Below are 20122 nucleotides of genomic sequence, written 5' to 3' on the forward strand. Positions count from 1 at the left end.
CATTTTCTGTCCGTTGCCAGGGCTTCATTGCTCAGTGTCATTCCCTTCATTGCTGAAGCCTCAGTGCTGGGCAGAACAGAATAATAATCAGAAACAACCTGACTCACAGAGAAAAGAAGTGTGCTTGTGTGTGTGAGAGGGAAGATTTACAGGAATGCATGAATGTGTCGTCTTTGCAGACCCTTAGTGGTATTGAGGAGTCGTGTTAGTGCTAGTCTTTCCATTGAGGGAGCGTCTAGTGCTGTTCTTTTCCACATTACTTTTTTGTGTGCGTGTGCCTACCTACTGTACATAATGTTTTTCTGCAGGTGTCGGAGTGTTTCTGCGTGTGCTTACGCCAAGGTTTAAATTAAACCTGTGATTGTCTTTTGAGTGCATGTCCACCTTCCATGTCTGTGTGGATGACACGGCAATAGAGTACTAAAGCCAAAACGTCACGTTGTCCGGGCAACCAGATTTTCTGTTCTAAACAACCAAACCTAGAATGGCGTTTTCTATTGCTTCGCTGTGTTTTTTCTTTGAAAACGAGAATAAATCAATTTCAAGAGGTGAAAATCACTTGATCGAAACATGAAGAGGCTTTTATGCATTCTTCCGGGGTATTAAAAGGAAAAGTTTGCGCTTGCATGAAAGATGCATTGAGGAAGCACTGCACCATGTTAACAGCGGTTTACACGTTAGCTTTAGTTTTTAAATAAAAAATAAAGACAATCTATTCTCAGTAATTGCTTCAATCATCGGAAAAGCAAACTGCTTATCAATTCGCAATACGTTCCTTTTCTATAAAACTGTGGTCTGGCATAGTATTTCACGTTGTTAATTTGGTTTGCGTAGAACAGAAAATTGGTTGCTACGGAAACATGACATCACACTTTAGTACTCTATGCAAAAGCCTCTAAACGCCACCTCCGTCAAAAAAAGAGATAACGATGGTTAGTGAATGCTCTCCACACATAGTATACGTTGATCAAATAATTTAGCTTCAAAACCCGCTAAATTCCACTCTGTTCTTAGTCTGAAATATCAATTTGTAGGCAAAAACCTATAGGAACCTGAAAAGAAAAGTGGTTAAATGGATTTAGAGGGTTTTTCTTCATATGGTGCATGACTTTTTTTGTGATACAATATTGAAACACTGCCACCAAATATCAATAATTTCATTATTGATATACATATCAATGTATACATAAACATAAGGTAGAACACTGAAATATATCTAGAATATGAAATTATTGTCTAGAATATGACATTTGAAACAAAACTGTTTCTTATTTCTTGAGAGGTATATTTTTTCTCAAAAATATGTTTCTAGGTTTTTAAAGGCACTAAGCTAAAACTATGCACTTTATACACTGTTTCAAATCAGTTGTGAAATGCAGTGAATTAATACATAATTTGACTTAATTTTATTACACAATTTCATCCTCTTCATGCACACATGTATCAGTGATCATGATGGATAGCAGACTAATCTTTTGCAATATATTGAATATTGCAGAATCTCTGAATAGTGACATTGTCATCTTGGGCAAAGTATTGTGATTGTATTGATTTGTGAGTTACTCTGTGATTCCTAGCCCTATTTGATGTTGAGCATGTAGTTCTGCCCGTGTCCAAAGCACAAGATAAATAACCAAACTGAGCTCACGTCCCCTCTAGAAGGGAATTCTAATTACCGGCATTTACGGCCGTTTAATGCCGCTCTCTCGAGCTCCAAACACTTTGGTGTGTTTATGTCGGGGGCTCTGGCTGGTGTGAAATTGATTGATTCTGGCATGCCGCCTTTTATTCTCTTATCAGATAATTGATGTTTCTGTCTGTTGCGATGGGCCCGTGCGGTGTGCATGAGTAAATAAGCTCTCCATTTATTATTCATCATCGTGGGCTTTTTGTCCTGGAGTCTTGTGTTGCTCTCCTGATTTGCTGCGCGAGTGATCTGACGAGTGTTGCTCTTTAAAACTTTACATGGAGCGCTCTCTGGATCCTAACTCACCCACAAGCGAGTTTGCGCGCATACACACACACACACACACACACGTACACATGTTCCCATACACATTCTCACACAGACTCAGACACATTCTCAGTACGTGCTGACAGTCTCTGCTTTACCTCGTGTTGGCAATCCTGAGCAGCACTATGGAGTCTTCCCTTTTCATTTCTATTTCCTTTTGTCCACCCTCCTCTCCTACCACTGCACTGTTAGGCCATTTCCACCTTACCCACTCTCTCCTTGTCTTCTCTTTCATTCCAGCTACATTCCACCTTTCTGTTGATCCATCTATCTGTCTGTCTCTCCCTGTCTCCCTGCTCTCTCCTGGTCTGAATATTGATCATCTGCTCATGGGAAAGTGTGTGATTACACACCATCTCACATGAAATTGGCTTTTGCCCACAGTCCTGATTTTTCAATTACCACCTCTGTGTCCCCTGCTTTCTGTCTCACCAAGGCAAATATGGCTAATTCATGAAGTGAAATAGATTAAAGCGGTGTGGATTTTAAGCGCAAAGTCAGATATCCTCTTTCCAAATCGTTATTATGTGTGTGCGCAAGGCATAGGCCTACAGTCAGCGGGCAATTTATTTGCTTTACATTGTCGAGTGTTAAATGTCCTGAAGACAAGACCCACCATTCACACTCTGGTTTAATGTTTAATGTTCTTTTCCCCACATCTGACTTACCTGATCTACAAAGGCACATTTTGCACATAGGGTTCTGCTGAATGCATTTGCATCTTGCATTATATTTCTATTACCTTCCAGATACTAGTTTTGAGTTTCAGTTTCACCTAGACCTTGCATAGTACTAGAGTTGCATAGTACTGTACTTGAGTCTTGGGGGCAAGAAGTGTGTGTTAAAAATGACTCAAGACTGAACATGATGTTTCAATTTTCATCTCTCACTTTTGCTTCTATCATCTCTCTATCCTCTAGCCATTCTGTATTTCTTCATATCAATCTATTGATTGATCTGTTCATCTGTCTCCATCTATTTGAGTGCATGTCTTTAATGCTGTCTCTTATTTCTAGTGTTTTGGCATTATTGTCCTCTCCTCCTTCCCTCCCTTGCTCTTTCATCCTTGCAAGTCCCCTTGTCTGCAGGGACCGTGGGCTGTTTGCAGGTCAATACCTGACTCTGTAATCGATACTGCATCTCCCGCTCGGCCGAGCGAGCGAGTAATGATGAGGCACACTTATCAAGCATCCGCATGCCATTTCCTAGGCCAAGAGCCGCAGTTTACTCTTTCTTCTTCTTCCATAGTGCCCCTTCCCTTCTCTCTCTCTCTCTCTCTCTCTCTCTCTCTCTCTCTCTCTCTCTCTCTCTCTCTCTCTCTCTCTCTCTCTCTCTCTCTCTTGTCCCACACCATCCTCCTGGGCTGGCCGTCCAATCAGGGTCCAGTGCAGCCAACTGCCTCACTCACACTAGTGCTGCTTAAATGTTCTGAAGAGTCTGTTGCGTCCCGCAGGCCCTAATAGAGGGGGCATGTTGCTGAAAGCCTGTTTCATCACGAAGAAGGCAGGATGTGTTAGTGAGAGAGGGAAGGAGAGGCACACCATCCCCTTCTTCTCTGCCCACTTTCCTTGTTTTGACCGACTGATCAATCGATTGATTTGGTGCATTTTTAGTTATGGTTCCCTGGTTGCATTTCCTAGGCCCATTTACTTTCTTTCAAGGTGGACATTTGTCCTTGAGGACATTAATGTAGCAAGTGGTTTAGATGTGGAAATTATTAGTTATTTTGCATTTTCTCTCATTCTCAAATGTCATGGATCACCTCTTTACCCTATTAATTTGTTATTTATTTAGCCTTTTTAGTTATAATATGCAGGTCACGCATTTTGAAACTCACAGAGCATGCAGTCTAACTGAGGACATACAGTATGGTCAGAAAAGTGAAGCCATGGAGAGAAAGTCAGAGAAGGATCAATCTCATTTTGAGCTCATAACTGAGTGATGGAGGCCATTTTGAGGCGATGTGATGAGTTTCAGGCTGGAGTGCTCAGGAACGGGAAAGTGAGGGTCTTAAAGATTCACAGAGAGCCCAGACTGGCCGCATATGAATGATCCACATTACCGCCAAAACACATCACTCTCCCACTCTCCTATGAAACTACTCAACAGCCCCCTTCATGATATTCAGTACATGAAATGATTTCTCCTTCACAATATCCATAATACATAGTCAATGCTGTCTATTTATATTTATTATCCATGCTGAAGTCTAAACACTCATACACAGTGCTCACTTTGCATTCACAGTGCATACACATACATGTGAGCCATCAATATTTTAGTCTCCAGACATAGCTTGAGCATGCACACTGGTAAGCACACTGCCTAATGCAAACTGCACCTGTGGCACGTGAACCTAGATCAGTTTCAGTTCATTTCTCTTGAGAAGAATCCTCTGCTCTCCCCTCCTCTTTTTTGTTTTGAATAGGCCTACAGTAGCTCATGCTTAAATGACACTTTTCCCTCTTTTATCCCTCTATGCCTTGCCTCCCTCGCATGACCGCAGCTGGTCCACAGAGTGCCATCTTGGACTGCTGGTCAATTCGCACTGGCAATTCCACCTCTGAATGACTCGTACACTTCTTGACGCTCAGTTCCTGAAAATTGGTTATTGATGATTTCAGCACTTCCACATACGGAGAGCCATTTTATCAAGCCTTGTGAACAGGACGTTTGATTTCTACAACCTCACACTCACACACACACTTACACTCACACTCGCACACATACTCGCACACACGCGCACACACACACACACACACACACACACACACGCTTATTCATGTGTTGGAGTGCACACATGCACTCACACTTACATGATAAGTGGTGTGACGAGTGATTCCACAGTGAAATGGGAGCATGGATTGTTATCTTGAAGTAGCTGAAACAAATCATGTTCTGTGAATTCCGACTGGCACACTCCATCTTTGCACCTTAGTACTTAGTACTAAACTTTGACAAGATAAGTGTGTGCTTTTTTTGTGATTGTTTAAAGACTGCTTTTGTGCATGGTTTTGTGTGTGTGTGTGTGGGTGGTGTATTACAGGTATTGTATCTATGTTTTAGTTTGTGTGCTGTTGTTTGAGTGTCTGCACAAAGACTCACTGATTGCATCCGATTGGAGGCTTTGAGTTATGCTCTCTGAGTGTGTCTGCTTGTTTGCCTTCTCTTCCTTCTACTTAACCAGCACCATTTTACAAGTATTCATACACACATCACACACAAGAAGCCAAGAATGAAGAGTTTGTAATTGTGTGTGTGTGTGTGTGTGTGTGTGTGTGTGTGTGTGTGTGAGCGAGAGAGAGATATTCATTCTGTTAATTGTGATTATGAGGAATGTCCCAGACCAGTTAATCAGAGGCTCAATGGACACCCTCTCACCCCTCGTTACCAAGCCTGTTAAGTTCACATTAAGCCATTCTCCCGCAAACAATGGAGCCAAATCAATGGAGATGAGAGGGGTGCGATTGCGTTGGAGAGGATTAAAAGCAGCATCTTTGCTCTATTAGTTCGCCTTGAGCTCATGGCTCCTGGGAGACAGCTGCAGAGGCCGATGGGAAGCAGGAGTGATCTGCTGCTGTTTAATAGTGACACACCAGCCTGGGTCTGATGAATGCCCTCGACTCTTGTCTGCTCTGGCGTTTTAATAGGAGAAAGATGCCTGCAATATGATCTTTTTTAAATGTTATAGATAGTGAGTGAAACTGACAAAAGACAAGCTTTTTTAAAATAGATTCCAATTGTTGGGCTTATTCATACTTGTTGCAAGCTCAACAGCTTTGATCAGGTTTTTGTTGATTTTTCTTTTCATAGAGATTTTTACACATGAGTACATAAGGTCCCCATGAATAAGTTCAAGTTGAATTTATGGACAGCGAAAGGCATGTTCACGCTGATATTTCCCATGGTTCACTCTGACTGTCTGTTCTCCACAGCTGGGTGCAGAGCTTTGGACATGAAGGACTTGGGTTGCTCCTGGACACGCTGGAAAAGCTCCTCTTCAAGAAACAGTAAGAGGAAAACTACATTACCCAACATACACCGCATACAATTCTCTGTCTATCTAACCTCTCTCGTTCCTGTCAAGACCACATTACTTTTATTAATTTAACAGATGCTTTTATCCGAAGTGATTTACAAAATAACATTTAAGCTACATTGCAAAGAAGGCCTTAGGTAACAATATATTCTACTACAATAAATAAATAAACTATGTTAAAACTTCTGCACTGTCATCCTCTGGTAGTAGCCAGAGGATGACAGTGCAGAAGTTTTAACATAGTCCTAGTCAAAGTGTAGTCAAAGGAGATAGTGGTTGAAGAAGAAGGAATTAGGAGGGATGAGAAGGATGTGCATGGTAAGTGCATGTTAGGTGTGTTGGGTTGTTAGATGTATTAGGAGAGGAGCTACTCTTGGAATTGGGGTTTAGGAGTTGAGTCTTCAAGAGCCTCTTGAAGATAGAGAGGGAAGCCCCAGCTTTGGTAGCACTTGGTAGGTCATTCCATGAACTACAAAAGAAAATAGTCTGGATTGCCGTGTCTGTAGGATCCTTGGAAGACCATATCGGCTGAGGAGGAACATAAGCCTTTACGAGAGCATTTAAGTAAGTGGGAGCAGAACCAGCAATCACTTCGTAGGCAAGCATCAATGACTTGAATTTGATGCGGGCCACTAAGGGTAGCCAATGGAGCTCAATGGACCGCAACGGTGCACTTTTCAGTTGGCTTAAAACCAGATGTGCCGTTGCGTTTCGGACCATCTGTAGCAGTTTCAACACACAGGCGGTGAAAGGCCCGTGAGAAAGCATTACCGTAATTCTGTTGGTGCAGGCAGTTGGCATACCTTTTCTCCTCATGCATGCAATCCACATTACTTAGACCATACTTTTGTCATACGTCTTCTAAATTCAATTAAATTGCAACAACAACAAATTGACATGCTTGCTTCCTTTCTTTGTTTTATTGTTTTAGCCAAGAGAAAGTGGATCGGAAGAGTCAACACAAAGTTATCCAATGCCTCAGAGCCTTCATGAATAACAAGGTGATCCACATATACCTACACACACGTAATTACATACCCATATCTCAATTAAATTAAACAGAATGCCACACAGATGCTGCCTATCTATTTGTGATTTTTTTGAAATTGTGTACTTACATTAAGATGAGATGACCAATGTCAGCATCCTCTTTCTATACATAGATGATCACTTGTGCGCTACACACCCACCCACAGAAAAAAACAACAACAAAAAAAACCAACACACACTCCCCAGGAGCCAAAGCTTCATGGTTATGTTGAGAGTCGATAAGAGCCCAGTGGAATGAGATGGAGAGTCTAAGTGTGTGTGTGTGTGTGTGTGTGCGCGCCTGCGTCTGTGAACTCGCCAGGATTCCCATGATCTGGGCTCCTGAGCGCCTGTGCAGTGCCTCTAATGATTTGGCCTCCGTCGGAGGAGCTCTCTCGGAAGCACGGGGCCTTGTCTTGATCCAGCGCTCCCTCCTGTGATGCACTAAAACCAGCCACGGGTCCAGAGAAACCCCCCTGAGGACCATGGAGAAACATCAGTAGCTCCATAACAGCTCTCACGCTGCGCTGGACCCTCACTAGCACTCCTGTTTGAAGTTTAGCACTCACCAGATGCTACAGTATTTTGTGTCTTGACACTTCCTAAACTGCAGGTTCACCTCAGGCATTCAAAGATTATTTATTTAGTTAGTAAGTGAATAAGTGGGGGGAGGGGCACATAGATAGATAGATGGATAGATAGATGGATGGATAGATGATCGATAGATAGATGGATAGATAGATGGATAGATAGTACTGTATAATAATTGCAAGACTATTTAATTTTAGGTGTCTGGCAATCATTTACTCTGCTTTCCATCAGAGGTGTCATATCAACTGCAGCTTGATGTAGGCCTCTGATTATGAGCTCTCCACAGACACTAGCGGTACTGTGGTGTGCACGTTTTTATTGATCTGATTGATTTTCCTCTGAGGGCCTTGCCATTATTAAGTTGTGTAGTGACAGTCTGATTGTTGGATGTGTCAGTCCTTCAGCGAGTGTAAAGGAAACACGTGTTGTAAATCAGCCGCGTCTGTAGGCATGCGCAAGTGATTTTTGAGCTTTCCAAAATGTTCTGAGGCTCTGTCAGTTTCAATACGGCCGCAGTTTCTCTACCATCCACTTTGTTAATTGTTTACAGAGATCATCTCAGTTGGCCCAAAACAGAAAAAAAGACAAGAGAGAAGAGAAATGTCTTATCATTTGTTAATTAAGTATGTTTTGTTTTGTATTTGTTTTTCATCTTTTTTTTCATCCTTGTTTTTATTCTCACTTGCTGTTAAGTGTGGATGGGCAGCTTTTGTTTTTTAGACTCAATTTCAGTGATATTTAAACAAGCAAGATTAAATACACAGACAATAAGGGACCTACATTTGTCAGATGCTACCTTTAATGTCATACTCATAAATGTATTTCTGACAACCGCACTCTTGCCCTATACAATATTATATGTTTTACAATGATGTTGTGTAGTTACCTCAATGATGGTGGTTGTGTGTGTGTGTGTGTGTGTGTGTGTGTGTGTGTGTGTGTGTGTGTGTGTGTGTGTGCGCGTGCGTGCGTGCGTGTGTGCACGGGCACAGTCTCAGACAGGGTGTTCTATTTCTGGTGTGTGCACACAGCACTTCTCTCTCGTGTGGCTCTAGGCCTTCAGGCTAATCCTGCCTTTTACCTGGATGTCACCTCGTTCTCTGTCACCTCAAGTGTTCGCTTTATTCCCTCTCTCTCTCTATTTGACTATTTCCATACTCAATTCAGATTTTTTTTTCCCGTTTACACTCACACACATCCCCTTGTGGTAAAAGTAGTGTCCTTGATTCAATCACTTAGAGAAATGTCATTGCACCTCAAAAACTCTTAACCACACGCTCTTCATTATCAAGTGGGTGTTTTCAAACTGCCTCTGTGAGGGGGACAACTGACAAAACTGACTACGTTCAACAGGCCTAATGGATTAACATCATATTAGCGCACGGAGACAATAGGTATTAAGTGTTGTCTTATTCTACGTTTTCTCTGTGTGTGTGTATGTGTGTGTGTGTAGTATGGCCTGGAGAGAATCCTAGGGGAGGAGAAGAGTCTGTCTCTGTTGGCGCGTGCAATGGACCCCAGCCAGCCGGCCATGATGACGGACGTGGTCAAGCTGCTCTCGGCCATCTGCATAGTAGGAGAGGAGAACACGTAAGACTAATGCACCCTAACGACACACACACAAACACACACACGCACACATTACGCACACATCAAAGGATCAGATGTTCTTCAACCTTCTAGAGGTTTCCCCTTAAGTAGTCATGTGTTTTTCCTTGTTTTTTTTATATAGGCTGGAAAAGATTTCCTGCATCTCTACTGTCCTATTCAACTTTCATACTGGCTTTTATCCATTGTCATGCTCATTAGAATTACAACCACTATACTGTAATCAAAGCCATTACTATCATCATCATCGTCATTATCATCATCACTACTAACAACACAATCATCACTATCACCGTTATAATTATCATTATCAGCATTACCATCATGATCCTGGTAGATAATGTCAATTACTCTACCCATCCATGTGCAACTGTATCGCCATCAAATATGTCACACAGCAACTACACACACATACAGAAATACTCTGCTGCTGTTCAGTATGCAGCTCAAGCTCCACCACAAACAAACGCTGAGGCCATTTTCATAACAGTTCATTTTTTTCCTCCTGCTTTGATTTGGTTTTAACTTTATGCTGCGGCGAGTTTTAGCTGGGGAGCCAAGGCACAATTGCTTATTGATCAGACCAGATCACTCATTCTGTTCCCTTAAAATATTTTGCCTGCGGCAAGGAACTCCTCACCCTAGCCTTTCACTTTGCAATCACACACACACACACACACACACACACACACACACATACTCACACCTCTGTCTTTCATAGAATAACAAAAAAGTGAAATATTCCTCTTCCGGTACTCTTTTAATCCATGTTTTTGGTTTTATAGTTCTGTCTCTGAAACTCTGACTTAGAGAGCTATGAGAAAATAATGGAATTAGGATAATAGCATTTCATTTACTACAAATATGGCAAATAGTTTTCTATTGAAATTGCAGTGGGTTAATACAGGCGCCAATGGTAGTTTGTTATAAGTAATGTTAATTGTACACTAATTTCATCTGTTATTCAATGTAAAATCGAATGTTACGGAAAGGGATATGATTATTATTGTTGTTATAGTAGTAGTAGTTGTATATTGGAATACGTAATGACACTCTCATGTCAATTTCCATTTATGCCTGTGGCTGTTAGCGAAAAACTGAAGAATGTGATCTATTAGATGTGATCTCACATGTATGCATATCTTCCGCCCCTACAGTCTGGAGAAAGTTCTGGAAGCCATCACCAGCGAGGGTGAGCGCCGGGATCTTAGCCGCTTCACCCCCATAGTGTTGGGCCTGAAAGACCGGTCTGTGCCACTGCAGGTGAGGCCTTTTCCCACAACCATCTGCAAGTGTGTGTGTGTGTGTGTGTGTGTGTGTGTGTGTGTTTTAAGGTTACTGTGTTCTACTGAAATGCCACCCCTACAAATAAAGCGAACAAGGCCATGTCTGCACCCTCTAGTGAGACTGAGCCCTCTGTCAGTCATGGCTGCTGTTTCCCGCAGCTCTTTCTCCTGAAGAGCAGAACAGAGCGGGCAGAACTCAGCTGAGGAGCGGAGCTGTCCAAGCACAGCCAACAAGAGTGTAAAAACCCTCCTCCGTAGATGCTCACTACAGACGGACCACAGAGTTGACCTGGCTCGGTTAATTGCTGTGTGTAGAGCAACACACACTTAGAGCAGCAGTAGCAAAAAAGACTTATTCTTGAATAACATGACTTTGTTATAAAGAGATGTGTTGCTGTATGGCCCTGGTGCCTGAAGCTGCCACCATCTCAAAGTGAAAATGAGGTGATGTTACGGAGTGAAATACTGCGCACCCTGGTCCTTGTCACAATACTTACCACAGCAAAGCTAGTTTGGGAAGGGGTGTCAACATGGTCTGTGAGAGAAACGTTTTGGCCATGTGTTTGTGTAATGGAGTGTGTTGGAGTGTGTCTGGCTTCATCAAGGACCTGACTGCTTTATTTGTGTCCCTCTGAGTGTTGCTGTGAGTTCAATGTGTCATATTCCTCTTGTGTGTGTGTGTGTGTGTGTGTGTGTGTGTGTGTGTGTGTGTGTGTGTGTGTACTTATCCTACCGACCAATAGGGGACTATGGGTTGATTGCACACCAACCAATAGGGGACAATTGACTGAGTGGGGACCTAAAACCATAGTCCCCACCAGGATAACAGCTATACATGATAGCAGCTGTCATGCTAACATACCTAGCATCAATATCTCTGAAAGTTTTCATCGTCCCCAAAAGTTCTGATTTTGTCCGAATGTGTGTGTGTGCTGAAGATCGAAGCTTAGGAGTGAGACACCTTTGGTCAGTGGCTGTATTGCAGGTGTGTAAACTATGCTGCAGGCTCCACCCCAATGACATTGTCTGAAGTCAGGTTCCGCCCACAGAAGTGGGCATTGTCACATGATGTATCAGGTGACCATAAGCCACCAAGAAACCAGGAAAAGACAGTTACTGGAGAACAGCAAAGGAAGTTTACCCATAGGCTAAGGTTACTAGCCTATTAGACATGGTGAAACCAAGCTTATTACCTCTATATTGCCATATTCAACAGAATCTCCATAAAAAGCCTGTTTCAAAGTTGTGTTTTATCTATGGCCTATGATAAACCTGGTTTAACGGGTCAACTAACTTTAAAGTTTGCCTAGATTTGTGTGTTAACGCCACTCCTTCCAGCAACATGGCCATCTTAGTTTAATTTTCATGTCATTGATTACTTGTTTGCACAAATTAATGAGTGATTGTTCAACATAGGCTTCAAGTAGGCTACTTTACAGGCCTAGCCTACTATTACTAGAGTATTACTAGATTACTACACGTTTGAAATCGTCTGTGTTACGTTCGCTAATTGCATAGTATTTAAGCACTTCTCGACTAATGTCCCCATACAGACTATAGGACACCCCTCCCCCCAACATTTTGGCGGTTTGGCTGCACTCCCTTTTCCACTCTCGCACTCCCGGTCTCATCAGACTCAAGTCCCCAAATAGACTATACGAACGGATCCCCCCACCCCACCCCAGATGCTTTTGGCGGGCTCAGTTTTACAACTAGGCTATATCAGCACTTTTTGTATTCCATAGGTTTAGTCTAAAACATTTCTAATTGATGATACCGGAATATAAACAATTAAATTAATGAAAATAAAAATGTATTAATTTCGGTTATTTTATTTCAAACAACGCAAGAGATTCACGTCCAATCAGCAGCGATCTATCCCACAACGTCTTTCTTCTACAACAAGAAGTACTTTGACAAGCGCCATTTTGATGAAACCAGGAGTAGGTGAAACGTGGAGGAGAGGACACGTGTGTGCTGTAAATGTAAGTTTAATGTTCTGTCTTGTATTGCTTTATACTTGAGAAACATATTTTTGATAGAACAGCAGGGTAGTTCTTGTTGCTACGTTATAATCGCATTAACGTTAGGTTAGTTACTGGATACGAGTCTAACACCACTTCGCTGGTACTACGGTAGTAAGTGTTGAATTAATGCGATGTATAACGTTATACTTTTACTTTTGACGGCTTTGATCCTCGAAGCCTGCATGCTTAAACCATGTAACGTTTCAGCAAGCCAACTACCAAATGTTATTAAGATGGCAAGCAAACGAAGTTCGCACGTTAGCAAATTACCTACAAATAGACGTTAGCATAGATGGTCTAACAGGGGACATGTCTGCACGCTGGCAAGTTCACCTAACGTTGCCTGACAAAACCAGACAGCATGCTAATGAAGTAAACACGTTAGCAAGCTAACAAAGTTATCAAAAAAAGTAGAGACCTTGCTACTGTTAATAAGTCAATACTTTAGCGAGCTATCATAATGACAAAGTAGCTTAACAGCCTAGTTATACAGACATTAGGCTAACGTTAGAGATATTAAGTTGTTTTCCCCCCATGATGTCAGTCTTATATTCTTCTATTATTATCTCCTTAGATATTACTTGTTGAACATGTGAAATGACAAGGTAAGCATTTCAAATTTGTATTCCTATGGTCATGCTTATTCCAGATTAAATTTGGGCTAACATATTGATGTATAATATGTATTAGACTATTATTAGTGTAATGGTGTAAAATGCATGCTTTTCTTTTCTATTGCACAGTACCATCTCGGAGAGGTTCTTAAAACGAATTTTAGTTTTGCGCCAGCATCACTCAAAGTGTGAATCCCTCTATGATAAAATGGTATAGTTGACAGCTACACTCTCATTAGTTTGCACATCACAGTAATGTTCCTGTTTGACAATTCTCTAAATAAATTGTGTATGGGATGAGGCAAAATTGTAATATAAAAGGATGATGTTGCTCTTATTAAATCAATAATAGACCATTTAATGCAATGAACTGCTATAGACCCAGGACTTGGAGATGGAGGCATACTGTAGATGACTGTTACTGTTTGCCTGTGTGCCATGTGAAGAAAGAGCAATCATTATTGTTCATATGCAATAAAAACATTCTTGAGAAAATGTCTTATGGGCATGAATAGTGGAATTAGATGATCATTTCATAGCTTATACTGTATGTTTGTTACAGGCAACCATGGGGAAGCAGGAGAGCGATGCAGAATCGGGATACAAAACGGAAGGCCCAAAAAGAACAACAAAAGTACGAAATGTAAGTAATTTACATTCTAAACATGTTAAATCACCCAGTGTTTACTCCAGGAGACGTGTTGTGTGCTACAGGTGTGAACACAAAACTCGGAAATATGTTTGGACCTGATTCTCCTTATATTGTCCGGTCTTATGTGATGGCTATATATTTGATTCTCTGTATATTGTCTGGTAATATGTGATTGCTATATACACTATATTTCCAAAAGTATTGGGTCACCTGCCTTGACCCCGATATGAACTTCAGTCACATCCTATTCTTAATCCATAGGGTTTAATATGACGTTGGTCCACTCTTTTAAGATATAACAGCTTCAACTCTTCTGGGAAGGCTTTCCACAAGGTGTAGGAGTGTTCCCAGAAGAGTTGAAGCTGTTATAGCAGAAAATGGTGTCATATTAAGCCCTATGGATTAATAACAGGATGTGACTGAAGTTCATATGGGGGTCAAGGCAGATGACCCAATACTTTTGGCAATATAGTGTATATATTTGATGTCCTCCTATGTGTTCTTGTCCTCCACAGAACAGTGCTTCAGAATTAGTTCCAGAGCTACAGCGAACGGAAAGTGTGTTTGTAAGTGATAATATAAGACTACTTGAACCAGTGAAATATGGGTGAACAAATTGTGTTTGTGTATTTGTTGTACAATGTTGTCTTGATGTTAATGAATGAGTTATGTTTTATCATAGATGTGGTGATAGTTGTCATAGTGTTAGTAGATTACATTTCATAGATACTCCTATTACTCTCATTCATGGTATTTGACTTCATCACAGCTTTTTTTAATATCAGTAAGCAGACTGCAAAACTTTCTAAACATTGCTTTAAAATTAATCTTTGTTTTTCTATCTGAAGCTCACAAAAGAGATGCTGGGCATTCCAAGGGATTCTTTGCCCAGCAGTGAAGATAGTGGCAGTGAGGACGATTATGTTCCGGACTCAAATAGCAGCAGCTCAGAGGAGCCCAGTGATGAGGAACCTGCAAAGAAGGTCAGGCCCAAAGTTTCTTCTGCCAAGTCCAGTGATGAGAAACCTGCAAAGAAGGTCAGGCCCAAAGTTTCTTCTGCCAAGTCCAGTGATGGCACAACAGCAACAACATCCTTTTCTGCCACTGACAATGAGAAGTCTTCAAGTGAGTCAGTAGTTGTAATGAATGTGAAAAAGAAATCAGATGGGTCAAGGGCCTACAGCAAAAGGCATTTTTGTCTTTTTTGTTCAAAGCCTTATGCAAAAATGGCAAGACACTTGGAACATGTACACAAAAATGAAGCAGAAGTAGCTGCAGCTGTTAGATTCCCCAAAAATTCAAAATCAAGAAGAATTCACCTGGACCTTCTGCGCAAAAAAGGAAACCGGGCACACAACATTGACGTGATTCGTGAAGGCTCTGGCGTGATAGTTCCTTGTAAACAAACAAGTGACAGTAATATCAATCCTAACGATTTCCTGCATTGTTTAAGCTGCCAAGGGCTTTTCAAGAGAAGGTTTCTTTGGAAGCATATGAAAAGGTGCACTCTGGCTAGACAGTGTGGGGTACTCAAACCTGGCAAAAACAGAATACAATCACTCTGTGCAAACGCTCAACCTGTACCAGTGGGAGTAAGTGCTAAGTTATGGAAGCTCTTAAGTGAAATGAGTCAGGATGATGTTACCCATGCCGCTAAAAATGACGTGTGCATTGTAAAGATGGGAGAGCAAATGTTTAACAAAATTGGCCATGATCCTTCAAAACACGAATACATTAGGCAAAAGATGAGGGAGGTTGGAAGACTGCTGTTAGCAGGTACACAGGAATCCCCAATGAAGACAATGGAGGATTTCATTCTTCCGTCGAACTTTCCACATGTTGTGAATGCTGTGAAGGATGTAGCAGGCTTTGACAGTAACTCCAATTCTTTCAAAATACCTTCACTGGCTTTAAAATTAGGCCACAGCTTGCAGAAGATTGCGAGCATTATTGAATGTAATGCAATGATATCGGGGAAAAAGAAAATTGTTGAAAATGCACAACACTTCAAACAAATTTACCGAACATGCTGGAATGAAAATGTTTCCTCATCTGCACTGAAAACACTTTCAGAAGCGAAGTGGAACACCCCACAACTGCTGCCATTCACTGAAGATGTTAAAAAAATGCACATGTACATGGATCAAAAACAAAAAGAAGCATACCAACAGCTAACAAACGAGGAATCATCAAGGAACTGGGTTGATCTAGCTGAGGTAACCCTCGCTCAGCTTATACTGTTCAACCGTAGAAGAGAGGGGGAGGTGTCAAAAATGCGCCTAACTGCCTTCACTGAAACTGATGTGCCATTGCATGCAGATGTAGCTGAGGCTCTAACTGCTCTAGAGAAGAAGCTGTGTGAACACTTCAAAAGGATTGAAATTCGTGGGAAGAGAGACAGGAAGGTCCCTCTACTGCTAACCCCAGCAATGCAGGCGTCCATGGAATTGTTAGTGAAGACTCGTGCATCCTGTGAGGTTCTCGAAAATAACATCTATTTTTTTGCCAGACCTAGACAAGAAACGTTTATTCGAGGCTACAAGTGCATTCACCAGTTTGCAAAGGAGTGCCAAGCCAAATACCCAGAGCGCTTATCCTCTACGAAATTAAGGAAACATGTATCCACACTTTCCAAGGTTTTGAACCTCAAAGATACAGAAATGGATCAATTGGCTGATTTTTTGGGCCACAACATCGCAGTCCACCGCAAGTTCTATCGTCTGCCAGAAGGAACACTACAACTGGCTAAAGTTAGTAAAGTCCTGATGGCCATGGAAAGAGGGTGCTTAATGGACTACAAAGGAAAGAATTTAGATGAAATTGAAATTGATCCCAATGGTAATTATAATGTTCAAGGTTAATGTTAATCTCACTATGATTTATACATTTAGTAGATTTCACAAGTTTCTGATTGGTGTGCTTTAGAAACAATTCCAGAGGAGAGTGACCATTCAGAAAGCGAACTGACGGACGAAGAACTAAGCCCACCTTCTACATCCTACCTACCTTCAGCTGCTAAGAAACGTAAGTATTAAGGGTAACAGTGTTTCCTCTACATTTATTTCAGCATGGCGCCCCCCCCCCCCCCCATTGTTTAATTAATACCGCCACGGTATCAGAATCAGGGCAGACGCACATTTGCTTTTTAAATAATCCTGCGACGTATCCTCCCCTGCTGGCTGCCGCTCGCATTGCAATTTAACAATAAGTAGCCTAAACCTAGTCAGAGGTTATTATGGCCCGTCCAGTTTCAGTTTACATATTATATATTGTATTGATGTAGCCTATTTAAAGCATTAACTTTCTTCTCAGTGTTTCCTCTTCATTTAGCAGTGCCACTGCTTCAGAATTAGGGGAGACGCAAAATATTGTCCAGAAGCATAGTACTAGTAGGCTAAATGCCCTTCGCTGGCTGCTGAAAATTGCAGTTTAAGAATAAACAGCAATGCTAATCCGAGGTACCTGCCGCCACTGTTAAAAAAAATCTAGCGGAAAAACTGGGTAATATGAATGCTTGCAGGTTGTCTTGAAGGTGTTGAACATGATTCTGATTTTAATGTCTGAAACGCAGGCACTTCAAAGAAGAAACAGTGCATGCAATCAGAGGAAGAGTCCGAGGATCCAGGTTCAGCTGCTAAGAAACGTAAGTATTAAGGGTAATATGAATGCTTGCAGGTTGTCTTGAAGGTGTTGAACATGATGCTGATTTTAATGTCTGAAACGCAGGCACTTCAAAGAAGAAACATTGCATGCAATCACAGGACGAGTCCGAGGATCCAGGTTCAGCTACTAAGAAACGTGAGTAAGGTTTTGTTCATGCCTAACTGATAAATAAATGTCATCGGAGACAGCAGGGGCCATATTCACAAAGAATCTTAAGGCTAAAAGTAACTACTAACTTTCAGAGAATGCTGTAGCAACATAATTGACATCCCCAGAAAGTCCTCTGCACGTAACTTTAGGTATGGACAAGAAACGTAGCCACCATGTTATTCAACTACGCCGTGACGACCTATGCGGTACATGCTCACAACGTTGCCACAATATAACTGTCAGCTGGGGATTAACTCAAAGTATTTTAGCCCTAAAAGTAGCACCTAAGTCTGGGATAGCTTAGAAATAGTCAAGAAGACTCCTAACTCACTAAAACCTTTTCACAAACATTTGGGTAACACTTTACTTGACGGGTGAGTTCATAACACATAACTCATAGCAGCTGTCATAAACTGCACATAAAGCATTCATGACTGTTTCATGATACATGACTCATACCAAACCTTTCATGAATGTGAAGCAAAAAATAAATAAATCAGAAGCAAAAAATTGCTTCTCCTCTTTGCAAACGTGTCTTCATACAGATTCATTTTAAAAAATGTTGTTTGCCCTTCACAAAATGTGTGTTGCAGACAGGATGGTGATTTGTGGTGTGAAATTGTTTTTGTTTTAGGCACATCAAAGATGAAGAGCCAAAGTAAATGTGATGAAATGAACTCCGATGTTCCAGATGCAGCATCCAAGACATGTAAGTATGATGGATGTTTGTGTTCTGATATGAACTTATGTAGTCCGATCAAAACTAGTGTAGCAAATGATAGGGTTTGTGTTCAAGTAAATATGTTAAACCTGTCAGGAAACTGAGCTAAAATAAATGTATAGGCCTCTGTCTTTATCAAATTAAAACTTGTCAAACAACTTCATCATACAACAATTCATTCATTGTCAGACTTGAAAGACACATAAGTGTGAATATTTTTGGTTAAGCATATTTCATTAGTGTCTTTTTGATATTCTTTGTTGTGATTCTATTTCACAGCCTGCCGCAAGAGAAGACCATGGAGTCAAGAAGAAATCCGCGCTGTTGAGAAGACCCTGATGAAATTTATCACTACAGGCAGAACTCCTGGGAAGGCAGACTGCGTTTCTTGTATCAACTCAGCACCTGAAGCACTTAAGTTCCGTGACTGGATGTCAGTTAAGTTTTATGTCAAAAATCGTTGTGTGTCCTACCAAAGAACCACACAGACCCTTTTATAGCAATTTGATAAGAATGAGTTTGGGGGTGGGAGATGGGAATGTGTTCAGTTTTCTTAACAGGGCTTGAGCATTTCAGAGGACCACACAATACATGCCCTGTACTTACACAGTATTCTTGTTTATATTTTATGTTGGCAGAGGGTCAGCAATGTTTTTGTCATTGGTATTACAGTACATGCACTTTATTTTAACAGTACTTAAATGATTTTAGGTTGGGAGAGGGTCAATTGTGTACTTTCGTTGTTAATACTACATGCTCATACAAACAGGCTTTAGAGGAAAATTAATGATGCTCATGATTGTAATAATGTTGAAGTGTAAAGAGTTGCGTGTGAGAAGAAGGTACGTTGTATCCTTGTTGACGAGGTTCGTTAAAAATATTCTGACAACACAATTTTTTTATTCATTTTAATATTTCTTTTATTTTCATTATTCACTTGGTATCTGCAATGCCTGAGTAGATATTTTATATTGAGAAGGTATCTGCTTTTTCACATGGTGTTGACTGTAGCATTACTAGCACTTTCAGAAATAATGTACGCTAATAACTATCACAACAATCTACCTCATAACGTTCTAATGAAGTGTGGTTGTGCATTCTGGCACTGTGTTAAGCAGCCAATAAATGTGTTGATTGCTACTAATGTTTTTATTTCTTTCCTTGTGTATACGTATTAGCTTCAACTTGGTGTCATGAGGCAGGTCTCACGAGTATTTCCAAAACAACAGTAAATCCTCAAATACCTCATGGTATTATAGTATAAGATGCATTGCAACTTGAACAAATGTGGTTTACATTACATGTGCTCCTTCAGAATGGTTTTCAGTATATCCAAGAAAATACAGAAGTTGGTCCCCAGATTGCACTGTGCTTGTTGATTACATCACTTGGGTGGGCGTAACTATGGGCGGGGCCAGAGTCCTCACTTTGACCACCTGACACCTGTCCCCTGTGGCTGGTCAGGAGTCAGGTGTCAGACTAACTTCAGGTATGAAGTGTGTATTCTATATTCCAACTGATTTGCTTATTACTGAACCCATATACAATGCTCCTGTGCAATGCCTTGTCTGTACCATGCTTAGAAAGTGGTGTCCCCAAAAGTGACCGTTCTTTCAGGTGTCCCCAGGCGGTGATAAAGATGGGTATGTGTGTGTGTGTGTGTGTGTGTGTGTGTGTGTGTGTGTGTGTGTAAGTGTTGTGGTGGCATGGGCTATAGTGGTCCCACTC

At 41.2% G+C, this 20122-nt stretch overlaps 2 protein-coding genes across 8 annotated transcripts in view; both read left to right on the top strand.

The window, feature by feature from the left end:
• LOC121698440 (protein diaphanous homolog 3-like) overlaps positions 1-20122 on the top strand; it is a 295588-nt gene that overhangs the window by 85763 nt on the left and 189703 nt on the right. For both annotated transcript variants that reach the window (XM_042080537.1, XM_042080536.1), the window contains exons 5-8: positions 5950-6024; positions 6985-7054; positions 9127-9263; positions 10439-10544. In XM_042080537.1, the coding sequence (XP_041936471.1) occupies positions 5950-6024; positions 6985-7054; positions 9127-9263; positions 10439-10544 (388 nt within the window). The remainder of the gene's footprint in view (positions 1-5949; positions 6025-6984; positions 7055-9126; positions 9264-10438; positions 10545-20122) is intronic.
• Positions 11251-19538, top strand: LOC121698441. Of its 6 annotated transcripts, XM_042080538.1 has the most exons (11): positions 11251-12552; positions 13169-13199; positions 13338-13419; positions 13771-13851; positions 14376-14426; positions 14709-16698; positions 16786-16884; positions 17432-17503; positions 17587-17658; positions 18308-18382; positions 18674-19538. In XM_042080538.1, exons 2-11 carry the CDS (start codon positions 13192-13194, stop codon positions 18892-18894), a joined length of 2751 nt encoding a protein of 916 aa, XP_041936472.1. In that variant the 5' UTR covers positions 11251-12552; positions 13169-13191; the 3' UTR covers positions 18895-19538. The 6 variants fall into 6 exon arrangements, 5 of the variants coding, with proteins under 5 accessions (XP_041936472.1, XP_041936475.1, XP_041936474.1 ...); XM_042080541.1 differs by lacking the exon at positions 17587-17658; XM_042080540.1 differs by lacking the exon at positions 17432-17503.

Source organism: Alosa sapidissima, chromosome 23 (genome assembly GCF_018492685.1).
Source record: "Alosa sapidissima isolate fAloSap1 chromosome 23, fAloSap1.pri, whole genome shotgun sequence".
Classification (NCBI taxonomy): domain Eukaryota; kingdom Metazoa; phylum Chordata; class Actinopteri; order Clupeiformes; family Clupeidae; genus Alosa; species Alosa sapidissima.